Source organism: Misgurnus anguillicaudatus, chromosome 15, assembly GCF_027580225.2.
Source record: "Misgurnus anguillicaudatus chromosome 15, ASM2758022v2, whole genome shotgun sequence".
Lineage (NCBI taxonomy): Eukaryota > Metazoa > Chordata > Actinopteri > Cypriniformes > Cobitidae > Misgurnus > Misgurnus anguillicaudatus.
The window spans coordinates 23186014-23202813 of record NC_073351.2 but is presented as its reverse complement, the minus strand read 5'-3'; the positions used below and the strand labels follow the sequence as shown (position 1 = coordinate 23202813).

General features: G+C 35.8%; 2 protein-coding genes across 7 annotated transcripts in view; both read left to right on the top strand.

The window, feature by feature from the left end:
* The window catches only part of skor1b (SKI family transcriptional corepressor 1b), a 60111-nt gene extending 54192 nt beyond the window's left edge, over window positions 1-5919 (top strand). For 3 of the 6 annotated variants that reach the window (XM_073853609.1, XM_055174732.2, XM_055174729.2), the window contains 7 exons: window positions 364-2122; window positions 2733-2829; window positions 2928-3038; window positions 3123-3197; window positions 4083-4157; window positions 4643-4717; window positions 5325-5919. In XM_073853609.1, the coding sequence (XP_073709710.1) occupies window positions 374-2122; window positions 2733-2829; window positions 2928-3038; window positions 3123-3197; window positions 4083-4157; window positions 4643-4717; window positions 5325-5422 (2280 nt within the window). In that variant the 5' untranslated portion in view covers window positions 364-373 and the 3' untranslated portion in view covers window positions 5423-5919. The remainder of the gene's footprint in view (window positions 1-363; window positions 2123-2732; window positions 2830-2927; window positions 3039-3122; window positions 3198-4082; window positions 4158-4642; window positions 4718-5324) is intronic. The other 3 variants (XR_008636570.2, XR_008636569.2, XM_055174734.2) reach the window with 3 other exon arrangements.
* A 5176-nt stretch (window positions 5920-11095) lies between these two features.
* The window catches only part of pias1b (protein inhibitor of activated STAT, 1b), a 24902-nt gene continuing 19197 nt past the window's right edge, over window positions 11096-16800 (top strand). The window contains exon 1 of the mRNA XM_073853608.1: window positions 11096-11166. Coding sequence (XP_073709709.1) covers window positions 11143-11166 — 24 coding nt within the window. The 5' untranslated portion in view covers window positions 11096-11142. The remainder of the gene's footprint in view (window positions 11167-16800) is intronic.

Genomic DNA, 16800 nt, shown 5'->3' with positions numbered 1-16800 from the left:
GACATAACACTTACGCTTGCCCTTTTAACACAAAAAAATAAGGTTTGTAAACTACTATATGTGTTTTAATAAAGCGCAACACGAAAAACAACTATTTCGATAAGCAAAGGAATTCAACGTTAATACCCGTAAAGATGGTGATCTTAGTATGTCTGCAAAAATGTTAGTAACTTTTGTTCATATAAATTAAATAATAAAGCTTAGAGTGGCCTGGTCCTTTTATTTTATTTTTAGGATATGTTTTGTTGTCACTAGAATGTTACTTTTAGGTTTACTAGTTGTAGCCTATATTTATAATTACAATTTTATATTGGTCATTGATTAATATATTTTTTCATATAACAGTTGTACCCTTCTTCGCAGATTTCCAGGAATGGAATCTATCCCAAATCAGCTGCCGGCTGGAAGAGACACCAGCTGTTCCCCGAACTCCAAGCAAGACTTGCAGCCTTATTCTGGCCCAACACTAAAGCCGAACCAAGTCAGTGAGACTTCTTTATACGGAATACCGATCGTTTCACTAGTGATAGACGGTCAGGAGAGACTTTGCCTAGCCCAAATATCCAACACCCTTTTGAAGAACTACAGCTATAACGAAATCCACAACCGGCGTGTGGCCCTGGGCATCACATGTGTGCAGTGCACTCCTGTCCAGTTAGAAATCCTCAGGCGCGCGGGGGCTATGCCCATTTCCTCGAGACGCTGCGGGATGATCACAAAGCGAGAGGCCGAGAGGCTCTGCAAATCGTTTCTTGGTGCACACTCACCCCCGAAATTACCCGAAAATTTCGCTTTTGACGTGTCACACGAATGCGCATGGGGCAGCAGGGGCAATTTTATCCCAGCCAGGTACAATAGCTCAAGAGCGAAATGCATTAAGTGTTCATTATGCAACATGTATTTCTCTCCAAATAAGTTCATATTTCACTCTCACCGCACACCGGAGTCCAAATACACGCAACCAGATGCTGCGAACTTTAATTCATGGAGAAGACACTTAAAACTGAGCGACAAAAACTCACCGGATGATGTGGCACACGCCTGGGAAGACGTAAAAGCCATGTTTAACGGTGGCAGCCGCAAGAGGACGCTGCCAGTCGGTGGGTCTGGGGGTTCACCCCCGCATCATACTCAGAGACCGGGAGGTCAGTCCCAGGGTGAACCATCTGAGGTACCCCATAAAACACTCCGTTGTGATGATGACAGGGTGAACGTGACCATGCCAAGCAGCATTCGCAGTTACCCTGTTATTCCAGTGCCTAGCAAGAGTTTTGGGATGTTACAAAAAATTCCACCACCTCTCTTTCCGCATCCATATGGCTTTCCGGCGTTTGGACTGTGTCAAAAGAAAGATGATGGTGTTGTGATGGGAGAGCCAAACAAAACGAACCTGCCAGGTGTGTTCTGGCCGAGCACTAAGGACAGTGCCTATCCATCTTTTCCGATGTTTTGGCCTACAACAGGCAGCTTAGCAATGCCAACATACCACCATACCCAACCAAAACCTCCTTCTGACGTGTTATGCACCAGACACGAGCTGGACGGGTCTGAGCAAAGCGACCGAAGCACGAGCACCCCAAAAGACAGTCTACTTGACAATGAACGGTGCTCTAGCACACAGTCTACCCGGAACGAGGAGGATAAATCAGGAGATGAGAGTAGATCAGTTGAAGGCATCCCAGTCACCCCAAGAAAAATAAGTTACATATCAGCGTTCAGACCAGTGGTTAAAGATGTTGAGAGTATTGCGAAACTATATGGCAATAGGGGTCCATATTCTGGTCCCAGGGCTGGCTATATGTCACCAGATTTCTTGAGTGAAAGTTCTAGTTATAGGTCAGCGTCTCCGGACGTGGACAGTGTGGACGATCCGGATGTGGATGTGGAGTCACACAAAGGTGCCGAAGATGATGAGTGTCTGCAGCTGTCTGTGGATGACCGGCGGAGCCCCCCTGTTTTGTCCGTGGCACAGAGTGAGGGGGTTAAGGGTCAAGATCAACAAAATAACCAGATGCACACTATGACTGATGTACACACGACTAATTCAAATGAAACGCGACCCTCTGAATTGGAGAGCCTTGGAAAGCCGTTTGAGAGCAATAAACATACGACGCGTTTTGAGGTAAGTAACTGGAAAAATTTCCAAATAGGCTATATTGTAGTAAAAGTAAACTTATTAAGATTTTTTTTTAATTTGATAAAGTGTTGCTTTTTATAGGTAACGAAGTGTACATTTTATTTTAAACAATATATCAATATAAAGCCAATTTGCTAAAAATTCGCTAATTTAATTTAATTTTAAAATATTCTCCGCTCTGTGTAGCAGATTTGTTTAATTTATTATATTCAAGTAAATTTAAGAAAATTTTTCGATTGTATTTTCAGTTTACCTAATTCATGCAAATTATATAAATTATTATTTATCTATAAAATTATTAAATTTGGGAGATGCACAGATTGTGGTCAGGTTTGTCTTGTTGGCTTTAAACGTAGGCCTAATAGGCTAAACGCATCAGATTTGTTTTAAATTATAAACATGGCTTTATTTATAATTATAAATGTAAAGCAATTAAATTAAAATAGCAGATGTTCCTCACCAAATTAAACAATCACGTTAAGATAAACAATTTAAAGTCTCTGAGTTTTTTTTTTTACATATATAGACCTATATATATATATATAGATACTTGTTAAATCTGGACATAATTGCTAATAATGATGTTGTTTTACAGGTATATGCGCGTGAGAGAGAGCAGCACACCCATCCAATGAGCACGTCTTATTTTGGATCATCTGCCATTTACCAACGCGAACCGATTGAATCGACTGGTAGCCTTATTTTCATTCATCTTAATTATTTTATTTTAATTTAAATACAAATGTAATTTTTTATCTTGCATCATATTTACCAGTCCATTTGCTTATAGTTAAAGACATGCACGAAGAAGAGCCTTCGTCTACAGTGGAGGAGATGGAACCCAAAATTCATCAGGACCAAGCCAGTGTACATGAAGATCGCCTGAGGGAATCCAATGATGGTGTGTCCCGTTTATTGTAACGCCCGAAATTCCTACAAATGTGTTGATTTTTTTTTTTAAATACTGTTTTTGTCTTATATGCAGATGAGGAATCTATGCGCAAAGACCCCAGCAGCAGAGCATCATTGATTGAGAAAAACATAGAGAACATGGCCAAAGGTATTTGCTAAATTATGTAGGCTATTTATTTTATTATCATCATTATTGTTTAATATTATTTTTGTTTATTACTTAACTCAAAATTGTTCCGTGATAATTAATGATGCTGATCCTATTTTCAATATTAACAATATATTAACAACAATGATATTAACAATTGCATTGAGCATATTGTGTAAAGCTCACATATATTATTGTTAGATCAAAGAAAATTTGATAAAATAAACAAAACAATTACAATTTTATACACCCATTGGATATGTTTATTTAACCGGTAATATGTTTATTGTGTCTAAAGAGTTATAAAAGGTATTTATGATATATAATACACAAGACAAAATAATTTAATTTACAGAAATGATCCTGTCGAAAGTATATTCCCCAAATTCTTATTATGCTGTATAACTTCATAAATCCTCAATGAATTTTTTGTGATATTGTGCATCTGCTGTGTCCTAAATGTCCAGCTGGTCACTTTGTAAAAAAAATCCAGGTACCACACATTCTTTGGTTTTCCAGGATCTTTTGTATCTTTGAGCTCCGTGCAGTGGCTTTGTTACAATAAGATTCTGATTTTCACTCTGGAAATAATGCAGATACACAACTATGACAAAAAGAGTTATAAGAGTCAGGGGGGTGTAAATGGGATGATTGAAGTAAATTGTTAATATTTGTCTTATACTAAATGTCCTGTGGGTCTTTGAATAGCGGTACTATATTTACATAATTCAAAAATTATAATTTTACAGTGATTATTACATTCATGATATTCTCTTGAATAATAATAGTGTGTTACCTTTCTGAGCAATTTAGGAATTTTACAAATTGTGTTTAAAGAATGCTAATTTTAATACACTTTGATAATCTGTGTTTTTATTTTAACAGAGGAATTGCAAAAACAACTTGTGGAACAAGTTGAACTTAGAAAAAAGTTGGAGCGTGAGTTCCAGAATCTAAAAGGTAGGTCTTTGCGTGCAAATAAATTCAGACTTGCGCATGCTCCATTAAACACCATATTAGTCTACTTTTCGTTAAGTCATTTTTTTTTTCATTAAAAGACCAGTTAATGAAACCGATTATACTGCAGTAGAAAGTCTGCTGAAAATCCTATAACAGACCAGTCAAATAAAATGTACCCAAAACATTACGCAGGTCCAAATAGAATAATGCAAATAGCAGATGTTAGTTAGTTGAAAATATTTTGAATATTTTATGTTTTAAAAGTAGTCTCAAAAAATTAATGACTTTAGTCCTTTTAACTAAAAAGGTTACAATTTGAGAATTAGTAATATTTTCAAAGCAATAAAGTTTGTTTAGTGATAAGCACATTACAATAAAGGTGTTTATGTTTTGAGATGGTAAATGTACCATGAAAATGCTATAGCTGGAGATGTGAAAAATGACATACTCTAATATTTAATTTAGCCTACTTCATATTTTCTCAGACAGTTTTCAAGACCAAATGAAAAGAGAACTCTCATACAGAGAGGAAATGGTGCAGCAACTCCAGATTGTTCGAGGTGAGCATTCAACTTCCAATAACAGCTTTCAGACTTAATTTAAGGGAAAGGCATAACACCATAATATCTGATCGATTGAGCTGGTTCTTCTGTGGTCTTGCAGTAGAAAAGAGATTTTTATTTCTCTATATTCTTTTATATTAATATGTGGGTGCATTTCACTCCCTCATAAGGGAGTTGTATAGATTTTTTGTAAGCCACATAAGTGGACGCCAGAAAAGCTAATTCAGAAATCTGTGAACACTTTTAAAATGTGTGGATGAAAAGGGGAAACCTTTCACACTTGAGATATCCTTTGTCTCTCCTGCTCAAACACTTTGTGCTATAGACTAGTTATGCTATTCAGCAGAAGTTAAAAGGTAATTGATTCTGGCAAAGGTTAGGGAATGTTAGCATTCCAGGAGAACTCAAGGACTCCTTTAGGAAGTGCCTTCTGCGCATTTATGAGTAGAGACAAACTGAGACATTACGTAGTGTGTTATTCAATGTTGTAGCTGTTATTGTCCTATATAATGCATTTTCTCTCACTCTTGCACTACCATTTACACAACAACACACAAAGCCATATGCAACTTCTCTTTTAAATGATTCATCCACTTTTTCCTAGAAGCTCACGACGCACTCCACCATTTCTCGTGTAAGATGCTGAGCCCTCGTCACTGCACTGGGACCTGCACCTTCAAGCCGCCTCTTTTACCACCTTGATGCACATCTATTGAAGATATGAGCGTTCAAATACTGCTGTGTCAAATAAAACTCTGCAAAACACTGTCAGCCTTTAGACCTGGAAAAAGCAAGTGTGTACTGTAGTATTTTAGCTCTTACACTGTAATGAAGTCATTTTCATGTGCACAACAGTGTTTTCAGACTGACTGTATGTACTGTATAATTTATATAAAGTTCTAGAAAATTGCATTATAAAAATAACGTTCCACTATAAATATTATCATCAGCTGTAGAAACCACTGGTATTAAATGGCTATGTGCAATGCATATATTTGTTATGTATCCTGTGATACTCTTTATGTTAGTGATATGTTCAATTAGATGCTACAATATTTCATGTTTTTGTATTTTATTTATTCCATGTCCATGTTGGTTGTTTATTGTCATTTACAAATTTGTATATTATTGATGTAAAGCACTTTAAATTGGCAGCCCTGTTTCTGAAATGTGGATTAAATGATCTTGTTTGAGAGTCATTATTTTGTTTGTTTCCTTTACAATTAACTAAAGTTGTATCGAGAGGATGCAGACAGTCTATTGAAGTACAGCGTGTTATTGCGCTTGTTCTACTGAACAGCAGAAAAACATTTTCACTGATATCAGTATGACAGTTTTGGTCATTTGGAAAGTCAAAGAGCTTTGCCTAATATACATTGCATTTAACTATTAAAAAGATCAGCTTCATCACCTATACAGTATAATCCTTTTACTGTATTTTACACAATACATATTATACATATACAATACATATCCTCACACTCGTTGGTTTGTTGATGTTTTATAAACAAATTATTAAAATAAAATCAACACTTCATTGGTTGTCTCAAGCACATTGTGCTAGTTTTAAAAGCAATGTGTGTATGGGATCTGGCCCATTGCAGGAGGTTTTGCAAAATTGAATCAATGTAGCCCTGGTTCCAAAAATAAGAGACACTTGATGTACTTTATTGATCTCTACATAATCAAATTAATCTGAGAATTTCATTTAGAGATTGCTTTAGTTCTGCGTTAAAGGGATAGTTCACCCAAAAATAAAAATTCTGTTATCATTTACTCACTATGTTATTACAAATATTTCTTTGTTCTGATGAGCAATGTTTGGTGAACTATCCCTTTAAAAAGTGTTTTGTATAGTCTGGTTGGTGTAGTCTGTGTTCTTAAAGTGTTCATTTAAGTGTTTTTGTTATACACTGTAAAAAATTTGCTGTAATTTTGCAGCTGGTTTCCAGTAACTTAATGTAGAAGATAAAGTCTGAAAATTTTTCATGTTCATTTAACTTTGAACAAAATGTTGCCACTAAATAACATAAATGTAAAATCTTCAGTAAGTTACTGGCAGCTAGTTGCCAGTAATACCCATTAATACTGTAATTTCTACAGACATTTTTTACAGAGTAGGGGCCCTTTAACGATCCACCTTTACAGAAAGGGTAGGGGTGAGCGGGGCACAAACTAACGCGGGGTTAATTGTAACGCAGCTACTTTACATATTTCTACAGGGCCGAGCAATCTGTGCTTTTGGTCATTTTCTCTTACTGTCAGAAGATGATCTCCTGTGAATTTGTGAAAAGTTTGGATGTGTTTTGGTTAAGATATTGAACAAAGAGTGTTTTGGATGCATAAATGTACATTTCTTCGTCTTAAATTTTTTTTCGATTTCTGAGTTGGGTGTGTAAGTTACCAAATCCAACCTTATATTATTTTAATCACTGTCTTGTTACCTAAAACAAAGCACCATTTTGAAACACGTCAGCATCTCCTAGTAACTGATAGCTGGGATTAAAAACATTTTTACACAGCGGGGTTAGTTGTCACACTGTGTTACAAGCCTTCAGTATACAATGATAATGAAATGAAAACAATGTAAATACTATTAATAAAAACGATAACTGTTAATACAGTATCAGAGGAAATATATGACAATTATGATTTTCTTTGTCTTAATTGTGCAGCCCTTTCAAAAAAATCTATTTATATGCATTGATGCTTAATACAAGAATGGTTAGATAAAGGATCATGGATGGCTGAATGTGTGGATATCTATCTATTATAGGCAGATATATAAACAATATCTACCTTTAGTATATAGACAGAATTTTATTGAATTATTTGTGTTTACAACAAACCCTCTGTTTGTTACAGTTAACCCCACCTATGGTGTAAGTTGTAACGTTTGTACTCCTGTCACTTTTGGTCACTATTTACTGTTAAAAAAGAAATATGCATCCCACATTTGTAAAGGTAACTTTTCTGACTAAATCTATGGAAATTTTAGAACATCAGTGTTGTAAATGTACAGTGGCAAGAAAAAATATGTGAACCTTGTGGAATTTCATAGTTTTCTGAATAAATTTGTCCTAAAATGTGATCTGATCTACATCAGGGTTTTGACAAACATAATGTGTCTAAAAAAATAACACAAAAAATTCTGATCTTTCATGTCTTTATTGAGAAAAAACGAAAAACCTAGTGCTTGTGGAAAAAGTATGTTAACCCTTGAGTTAATGACCTCACAAAAAAAAGATATTGGAGTCAGGTTTTAGCACAACTGTAGTCTCGTAAAGTTAATATGTTTAGATGTGTGAACTACAGCTACTTTGACTGATAAAAACCCCTCAAACTTTTGGAGTTTGCTCTGTACAAGAAGAACACGCTTATGTGAGCCATGCCTTGCCAAAAAGAGCAAGAATTGTTGCTTTAAAAAGCTGGAAAGGGTTACAAAGTTATTTTAAAGAAATTCACCAGTCTAGGCAAACAATCTACAAATGGAGATGCTTTAAGACTGTTGCTACTCTACCAAGAAGTGGGCACCCAGTCAAAATGACACCAAGAGCGCAACGAAAACTCAGGTAAAGAAACAACCCCGAATGACAGCCAAAGATTTGAAGGCATCATTGGAACTTGCTAACATCTCTGTTCATAAGTCTACAATACACGGCAGGACATCACGAAGGAAGCCACTGCTTACTAAAAAGAACATTGCTGCACGCCTGAAGTTTGCAAAAAAAGAGCACATTGACACTCCACAGCGGTATTGGCAAAATGTTTTGCGGACTGATGAAACTAAGATTAAACTATTTGGAAAAAACACTCAGCGCTATATCTGGTGTAGAAATTATTTTTAGACACATTATGTTTGTCAATACCCTTGACTAAGATGAAGATCAGATCACATTTAACAACAAATTTATTCAGAAAACCATGAAATTCCAAAAGGTTCACATGCTTTTTCTATTTGTAACTATAACTACTAATGTTGCAGTGTTTTAAGTCACTTGGGTCCTAGAATTCATAAAAATTTTAGCTGTAATGTTGAAATCACCTTTTTGAAGTGTAGACCAGTGGTTCTCAAACTAATGGCCCTGAGATTGTGCCAGGGGGGCCCAGTTTTATGACATTTTATAAAAGATATAAATAAATTATGTGTAATTAAGCTTAAAAAAATGCTATTAATAAGTTTTGTTTAATTCAAATTTTATGTTTTTCAATGTTTTATGTCATAAATTTTCTTTGGGGGGGGCATGAAGGGTACAAGTGGGGGTCATCATACACAAGGGGGGCCGCATGCCGAAAAAGTTAAAACCACTGTCTAATAAACTTTCACAATAGAAATTTTCTCAATAGAAAGGGCACGGCATATAATCATGAACAGGGCTCCAGACTAACTTTTTCACTAGGATCACAGTGGCCCCCGGCCCCAACTGAAAATTTTAGGGGCGCAACCAAAAAATTTAGGGACACACACCGTAAATCAACATGCTAACCAAATAATCACATGTCTACAAATTCCACTGTATTACTAATAAATACTTTAATGATAGATGCAGAAAGTACAATGTGCTGTTTCAAATTCAGTGTCACATTACAAAAAAAAAAAGGTCAAATTTACTGGTCGCACATGTGCGACTGGATGTAAAATTCAGTGGCACACTCTCAAATTTTGGTGGCAAAATGTAAGATGAATTCTCAAGTATATCAGACAATTCTTCAGGATAATATGAGAATATCTGTAAGTCAGCTGAAACTGTGTAGAAGGTGGGTGTTGCAACAGGACAATGACCCAAAACACCGGAGCAAGTCCACAAACAGAATAACAAAATCCGCCTTTTGGAGTGGCCAAGTCAGTGCCTAAAAATCCTCCTCATCGATGTGCAGGTCTGATCCACAGCTACAGGAAGTGCCTGGTTGAGGTTATTGCTGCAAAGAAGGGTCAGTCAGATATTAATTCTAAGGGTTCACTTACTTTTTCCCACTATCATTTTGAATGTTGAATGAGTGTGTTCAATAAAGACATAAAACACAATTTTTTGGTGTAATTATTTTTAGACACATTATGTTTGTCAATACCCTTGACTAAGATGAAGATCAGATCACATTTAACAACAAATTTATTCAGAAAACCATGAAATTCCAAAAGGTTCACATGCTTTTTCTTGCCACTGTATTTGTAACTATAACTACTAATGTTGCAGTGTTTTAAGTCACTTGGGTCCTAGAATTCATAAAAATTTTAGCTGTAATGCTGAAATCACCTTTTTGAAGTATAGACCAGTGGTTCTCAAACTAATGGCCCTGAGATTGTGCCAGGGGGGCACAGTTTTATGACATTTTATAAAAGATATAAATAAATTATGTGTAATTAAGCTTAAAAAAAATGCTATTAATAAGTTTTGTTTAATTCAAATTTTATGTTTTTCAATGTTTTATGTCATAAATTTTCTTTGGGGGGGCATGAAGGGTACAAGTGGGGGTCATCATACACAAGGGGGGCCGCATGCCGAAAAAGTTAAAACCACTGTCTAATAAACTTTCACTTAATTGACTGCAACTCTAATATCTGTCTGTCCATTCTTGTCCATTGGACCAATTAGTGTTCTAAACAAATCACATTTTTAAAATCTTTCTTGGCTTTTAATTTTAAGTGAATGCAATGATTAACACAAAATTAATTATTGCAATAGAATCATCACGAATAAGGCTTTATTAAAACAAGTAAAAAATACTTCGACAGCAACTAAATTAAATGAACATAATTACTAACCTACACTCCAAGGAGCTTAAAAGGGTTCTTCAGTGCACATATTATATACAAGTGTATAGTTTAGTCTAAGGTTCTTAGACATTTCTTATGTGTCTATAGACTGTAGAACTTTTTGCACAACATCAAGTTAAAGGTTCTTCAAGAACCTACACAGATCCCCTTTCAGGACCCTTTGTGTTCACCATGTAAAACAGTGCCTTTAAGGAGGAGTTATAATAAAAGGTGCGAGTTTGCCATCTAGTGGACAGACTATGTATGACTAATAGGATTTAATAAGGATTTAAACAAATATTTTACGTGCACATATTTGTTGATCAAACATTGATAATTATTTACTATGCCTCCGCCTGTGTCAAGTGTGTGAAGCAAACAATGCACGGTAAATTGCTACACTCCGTCTGTGAGTCATCTGTCTACACACACAGATTAAACTAATATATAACTAAAGCTTATTAATGCTACCCTGAAACATATACATGCAATTAACTGTCCACTTGCGAAACACGAAAAAAACTTTAAATGCATTTATAATCAGTTCCCGTTATTGTGTTTAAAAACGCGCTCTAATTTTTGAACAAGAGCCTACTGAATATTAATACAAAACGTACGTTCTGGTCACGTGCCAGGAGTCTGATCACGCCTGCGCCAGAGAAACAAGATGGCGGAGAGTGCGGAATTGAAGGTAAAGTGTAGCCCGCAAATTACTTTCAATACATCATTCACACAAGCTTTTTTGGACTATACTGTCGGCCCGATGTGGTTATGAGATTAATTTTAAGCGAAGTGACGTGTCGTATTTGATTTAAATGCGCTTTAGGAGCAGTTTTGTGACCGTTTGAAGGGACACTGTTATTGTTGTGATAGAGCCAGCTAGCTACCTGCTAACTCGCACAGCTGTGTGTCTGCTGGAGTGAAATTATCCCTCCACATGCTAAACTGGGATTAATACAGATTTTTCCTTGCTTAACTTTTAAGAGGGCTGATTATATGATGTATAGACCGTTAGATGTGTCAGTTTTCGGTGTACATCAGTATGTGGGTGGTGCGTAGGCAGTTAACAGGCTGAATATTCGGTGCTTTGACAGTCAAGATTACTGTTATCTTGCTACATTTATTAAATCAGACAACAGATCTGTCCTATAACCTAGAAAACAGTCTATGTAGATAGTATCTTAAGCGTTTTTTTAAATGTGTGAAGCGGAGCTATGTCAAAAATAGAAAATGCTGTATAAAAATGGCACTATATTTGAGACACAGCTAACGTATTTGGCCTGTGTCGTTTAGGTTGATAAACGAATAGTTTTGTGTTACTTGGTTGGGGTTATGTTTATTTAGCTGTGCTGTTTACACTGACAGGCTGTGTGGAGTTATTTAATTCAAGACAATGCTTAAGCATGCCATGAGTTTGGTAACCTTTATTAAGGCAAACATTAATACACCTGTTGTTGTTTAAGGCTGCAATTTTGGTCTGTTCTAATGGTTTTGATTACCTGTGTATTCTTATTTTAAATTACGAGGTAGATTATCATGATTGCCAGTGTTAATAAACTGTTTTTGGATTTTGTGGATTCAGAAGTGCGTCAAAAGTATGGGTTAAATTTTGTTGATAAGTTTGAATGAGACTGTTTTGATATACTTGTTTCCAAAACCGCAATAAAATGATATTTAGCCTGATAGCACCAAAGCACAAGCAGATTTTTTTAATTCCTCTGAAGGCTTTATTTGGGCATAACACAGTGTATCATGTTACTCTCGGTGGTAATAAAACCAGTAATTTTACAGAGAGCAAAACAGGGAGATAAGAAGCACTCTATTTAAACCCTCCATGGCTATGTGTATCGCTCACAATCCAATGAGAAATGTTTTTAGGTTAACTATTGTTATGTAATTTTAGATATAGCTGAAATGTGTCAGAATAGTAGATTTAAGTTGTTGTACCGTTTGTGTGGGCAGTAATTAAGGGGCAGTTTTATTTTTCCATGGCATTTAAAGGTTGCAAATGGTGAGGCCAAAATTGTATAGGAGTGCAGAGGTGCTATATATGAAAATGAAACACATTCGCTACCAAAACACAAATAGAAAGTGATAGGATAATAAACTGTAGGACTGGTTTTAAATGTAGATTCAGTAAAAACAGTAAATGAAAATTTATTGTGCCAACTTGTTACATAGTGCTGTCAGGAAACTACAAAGATTAGCCACACATTTTTCACATTTTTATCATCCCTGACTAGTAGTATCTTTGTAGTTTGGCATATTAATAAACCAGCATTTTGAGCCCTTAATCGCACATTAAACAATCTGAAATGTGGCATTAGAGCTGGGCAAAAAAATCGCCTGTGATTCTCATGTGTATCTCATCAGTAAAGCCGGTTCGGTGATCACCTGCTTTCAGATGAAGCAGCATTTAGGGGAGAGACGGGGTGAAAGTAACAAAGCGATTTTCTCCAGACCCCCTGATAACATTTGCATGGCTGTTTTTGACCTTAAGTAAATTCCTAAAGCGTCATTTTTTTGTTATAATGCGCTGTGTTTCTCGTTTCATGTGTTACATTACTGATCAATCTACAGGTTATTTAGTGCTCTAACACATCCTGAAGTTTGACTTCTCTGAGTTTTTCAAAATTAAAGTAAATCGGGTTTAAATGTCAGGAGTTCCTGTTGGGACGAAGGTAACACTTGTTACTTTTGTCCCCCACTGACCGCAGCCAATACTGTTGCATAATGTTAAAAATGTATATTATTCTAATTTGATTAAATTTAATTTTATAATGTTCAAACTGTTAAAAAATGCTTTATTATCAACAATTCAAGTTTGTACTGTCAGGTTGCTTTTGAAACATTTGATAAAACTGAAATTTAAAATGAAAATGTTATTTAATTATTTTTTGCAAAGATAAATGACAAAATATGTTTGCAGTTACATATTAACAAGGTCATAGTCAGGTATATTTACTAAAACAAGTGTAACACAAAAATCTATCTTGTTTTGTTGATTTGCTGACAGGGTCAAAAGTAACAATGCCCTTCTTATGTTCAAAGTGAAATTATACTGAAGTCGTTTTACATTTGTTCAAAATTTCACCTGGTATTGATAGACCACACTTGTGAGTTATTGACCACAGCAAAAATATATCTTTCTGAAACATTATCTTTTAAAATTGGTACTTCCCCCCTGCTCTCCCCTACTCCACAGAGAAGCTAGGCTAAATCACATTCATAATCGTGGAAAACCGCCTCCAATAATGTATGCGATTTTGCCTAGCTTCTCTGTGAAATGCGGCTCTGTGTAGTAAATGCCGCTCCATTTAAAAGCAGGTGATTGCGATTTACTACTAATCACCGAACAGGCTTTACTGATAAGATAGGCATGATGAATCACAGGCGATACACGTAGGGCTGGGCCGGTTTGTATTTTTTTTGTATATTGTTAATCAACAAATTCCCGCGGTTTATTGGCAAGACAACGAGTTAAATAACGTCAGTTCTACGCGAACCGCAAATGCTGTGATTGGTCCACCAGAACCCCTCCCGTCAGGTAAAAAAACTGCGTCATAGGTATTTCCGTTTGCGACAGTGAAAACAAAGATGATCCAAGTTGAGGAGTGATTTAACTCAAACTGCAACAAAGTCGCTGTTTATTTACTTCCATCATTGCTGGTATTCTCAAATCATACACAACAAGCTGCTGTTTCTTCTTCGTTTGTGGGTTAACTTGCCAAGCTGCTTCTTCTTTGACGGTTGCGCTGCTACTGTGGTTACACGCGTGGATACTAGCAGCGTTCTGCGCGTGTGTTTGCACGTCGACGCGGACGACGACGCAAAAGTATAAATGAAAACTGACGCGGAACCTACGTTATAATGAGTGGATTAAGTTCTTAGAGAGGAATAATATGGATATGGATTGTATGCCAGGCAACTTACAAAGGGGAATGCTTCTAGGGTAAGACAATGTTTTATTTTCACAACTTGTTTACTGAATTAATAGCAATGTGCTGTGGTCCTGTGGAATATGTGCCGACCTGGTCCAGCTATCAAATAATAAGAGTTTGGGTATAACATTTGTGGTTGCGCACTAGGCATGGGCCGGTTACCGGTTTCAAGGTATACCAGGGTTTTAAACAGTCAAGGTTTCAAAACCACTAAAATGTTTTATGATCCCGTTTCCAAGGTATGAGCTGTGTTTGAGCGTTTATACATTTTGCCACCAAAATTTGAGAGTGTGCCACTGAATTTTACATCCAGTCGCACATGTGCGACCACTCCGACCAGTAAATTTGACCTTTTTTTTGTGATGTGACACTGATTTGAAACAGCATAATGTACTTTCTGCATCTATCATTAAAATATTTATTAGTAATAGAGTGGAAATTAGTAGAAATGTGAATATTTGGTTAGCATGTTAATTTACAGTGAATGCCCCTAAATTTTCTGGTTGTGCCCCTAAAATTTTCTGCTGAGGGCTACTGTGCCCTTAAGGAAAAAAGTTAGTCCGGAGCCCTGTTATACAAAATGCATTAAATCATTAAGTCATGTGATTGATTTGATGTTTACATTTAATATATATTACGAAAATATATATTTTTTGAAAGCATATTATAATTTAATGGCTTTATTTTTACCTGACATTTAAAAATAACTAGTGCTGGGCAAAGATTAATCGCGATTAATCGCATACAAAATAAAAGTGATTTTTTTGCATAATATATGTGCGTGTACTGTGTCTAATTATTATGTATATTTAACCACACACACATTCATATATTCATTTCAGAATTGTTTTATTTATATATCATTTTTTTTATATTTAATATAGATTATATAAAAATATAAATAAATATATATAAACATGTAAATGTTTCTTAAATACATACATAAATGTGTGTGTATATATTTATACATAATAATTAGACACAGCACACACTCATATATCATACCAATAATCACTTTTATTTTGTATGCGATGAATCTTTGCCCAGCACTAAAAATAACACATTTTAGTGTTGCAATGGCCATATCGCAACCCTGTGAAACCATGGTATTTTTGCTAAAGGTTATCATACCGCCAGAATCTTATACCGGCCCATGTCTCTTGCGCACGGGTCTAGGTCGGTTCCTACCTCACTCTGGAGCAAGTTCACACAAGGTTTGCATATGGTGGTGTGTTTTCTATGACAGCTTTTCTAAAATGGTATTCTATTTTATTCCTAAAAGAAGAAATATCTTGCTTACAGTATCGCATCGTATCACATTGAATCGTACCGCGACCCTTGTATTGGGATACGTATTGTATCGCCAGAGTCTTGCCTATACACGGCCCTAATATTTACTGTACAAATTCAGTGTCAAAAATATGTATGATTACTATTAAGTGTGTTGTTGTCGAAATGTAATAAAAAGTTTTGGTGTAATAATTTTTGGAAGGGAAGAGATAAGTTTTTATTTTCTGATTTGATCATATACTAGCGTGTAGGGCTGCAGCTATCGATTAATTTTGTAATCGATTAATCTAGCACTGAATCGATCGATTAATCGAGTAATCGGATACATTTTTTGTGTGTGTTTTTAAACAACCAAAACAAATCATGCATAACGAAAATGACGTGGCTGTAAAATGTTCAAGCATTTGGCTTTTATTTCTAAAAAAAAACAGATGTATTGACATTTGGCTCCAAAAAATAAGCCAATTTTTTTCAATTTTTACCCATTTAGTGTTTATAAGTGCTTGTGCCAACAATTAAGCACTTTAATTTATTAATATGCACAACAGGTTTCATGCTGTAATCTAGCCCTGACATCAAAGTAAATATCTGGTTTATGTACACTTCTACACCTGCAGCATTTACCATTAGGCTACTAACAAATAATATATCATTTCTGGGGTGAGCCTATTTGCTATGGTAACAAGCTGTGTGTGTGCGCGCATGTGCACCTGTGTTTGTGTGTGTGTGCACGCGTTCTGTGCGTGAGGAAGAGTGACACCCCAGTCAGACGTTCAGTTGCTTCATTGCATTTTGGTACGGCAGAAATACATACATTAATTTTTAATCGAACGCTGCATTTGGATTGCATCACTTGCATTGCGGGGCATTTTAGGTTGAGAATGAGAATGAGCTTTTTTATTGCCAGGTATGTTTACACATTAAGAATCCGTTAGAAAAATCACAACATCACGTCCCGCTGTATAGAGTGAATGCATGCTGAAATTATTGTTGCCTGGTTACATAAGTTTAAGCATATGTGATGCATTGCGCGATCGGTCTGACTCGCGTGAGAGAGACGAGGGTGCATGCGTGTGTGTGAAGGGGTTCTTTTT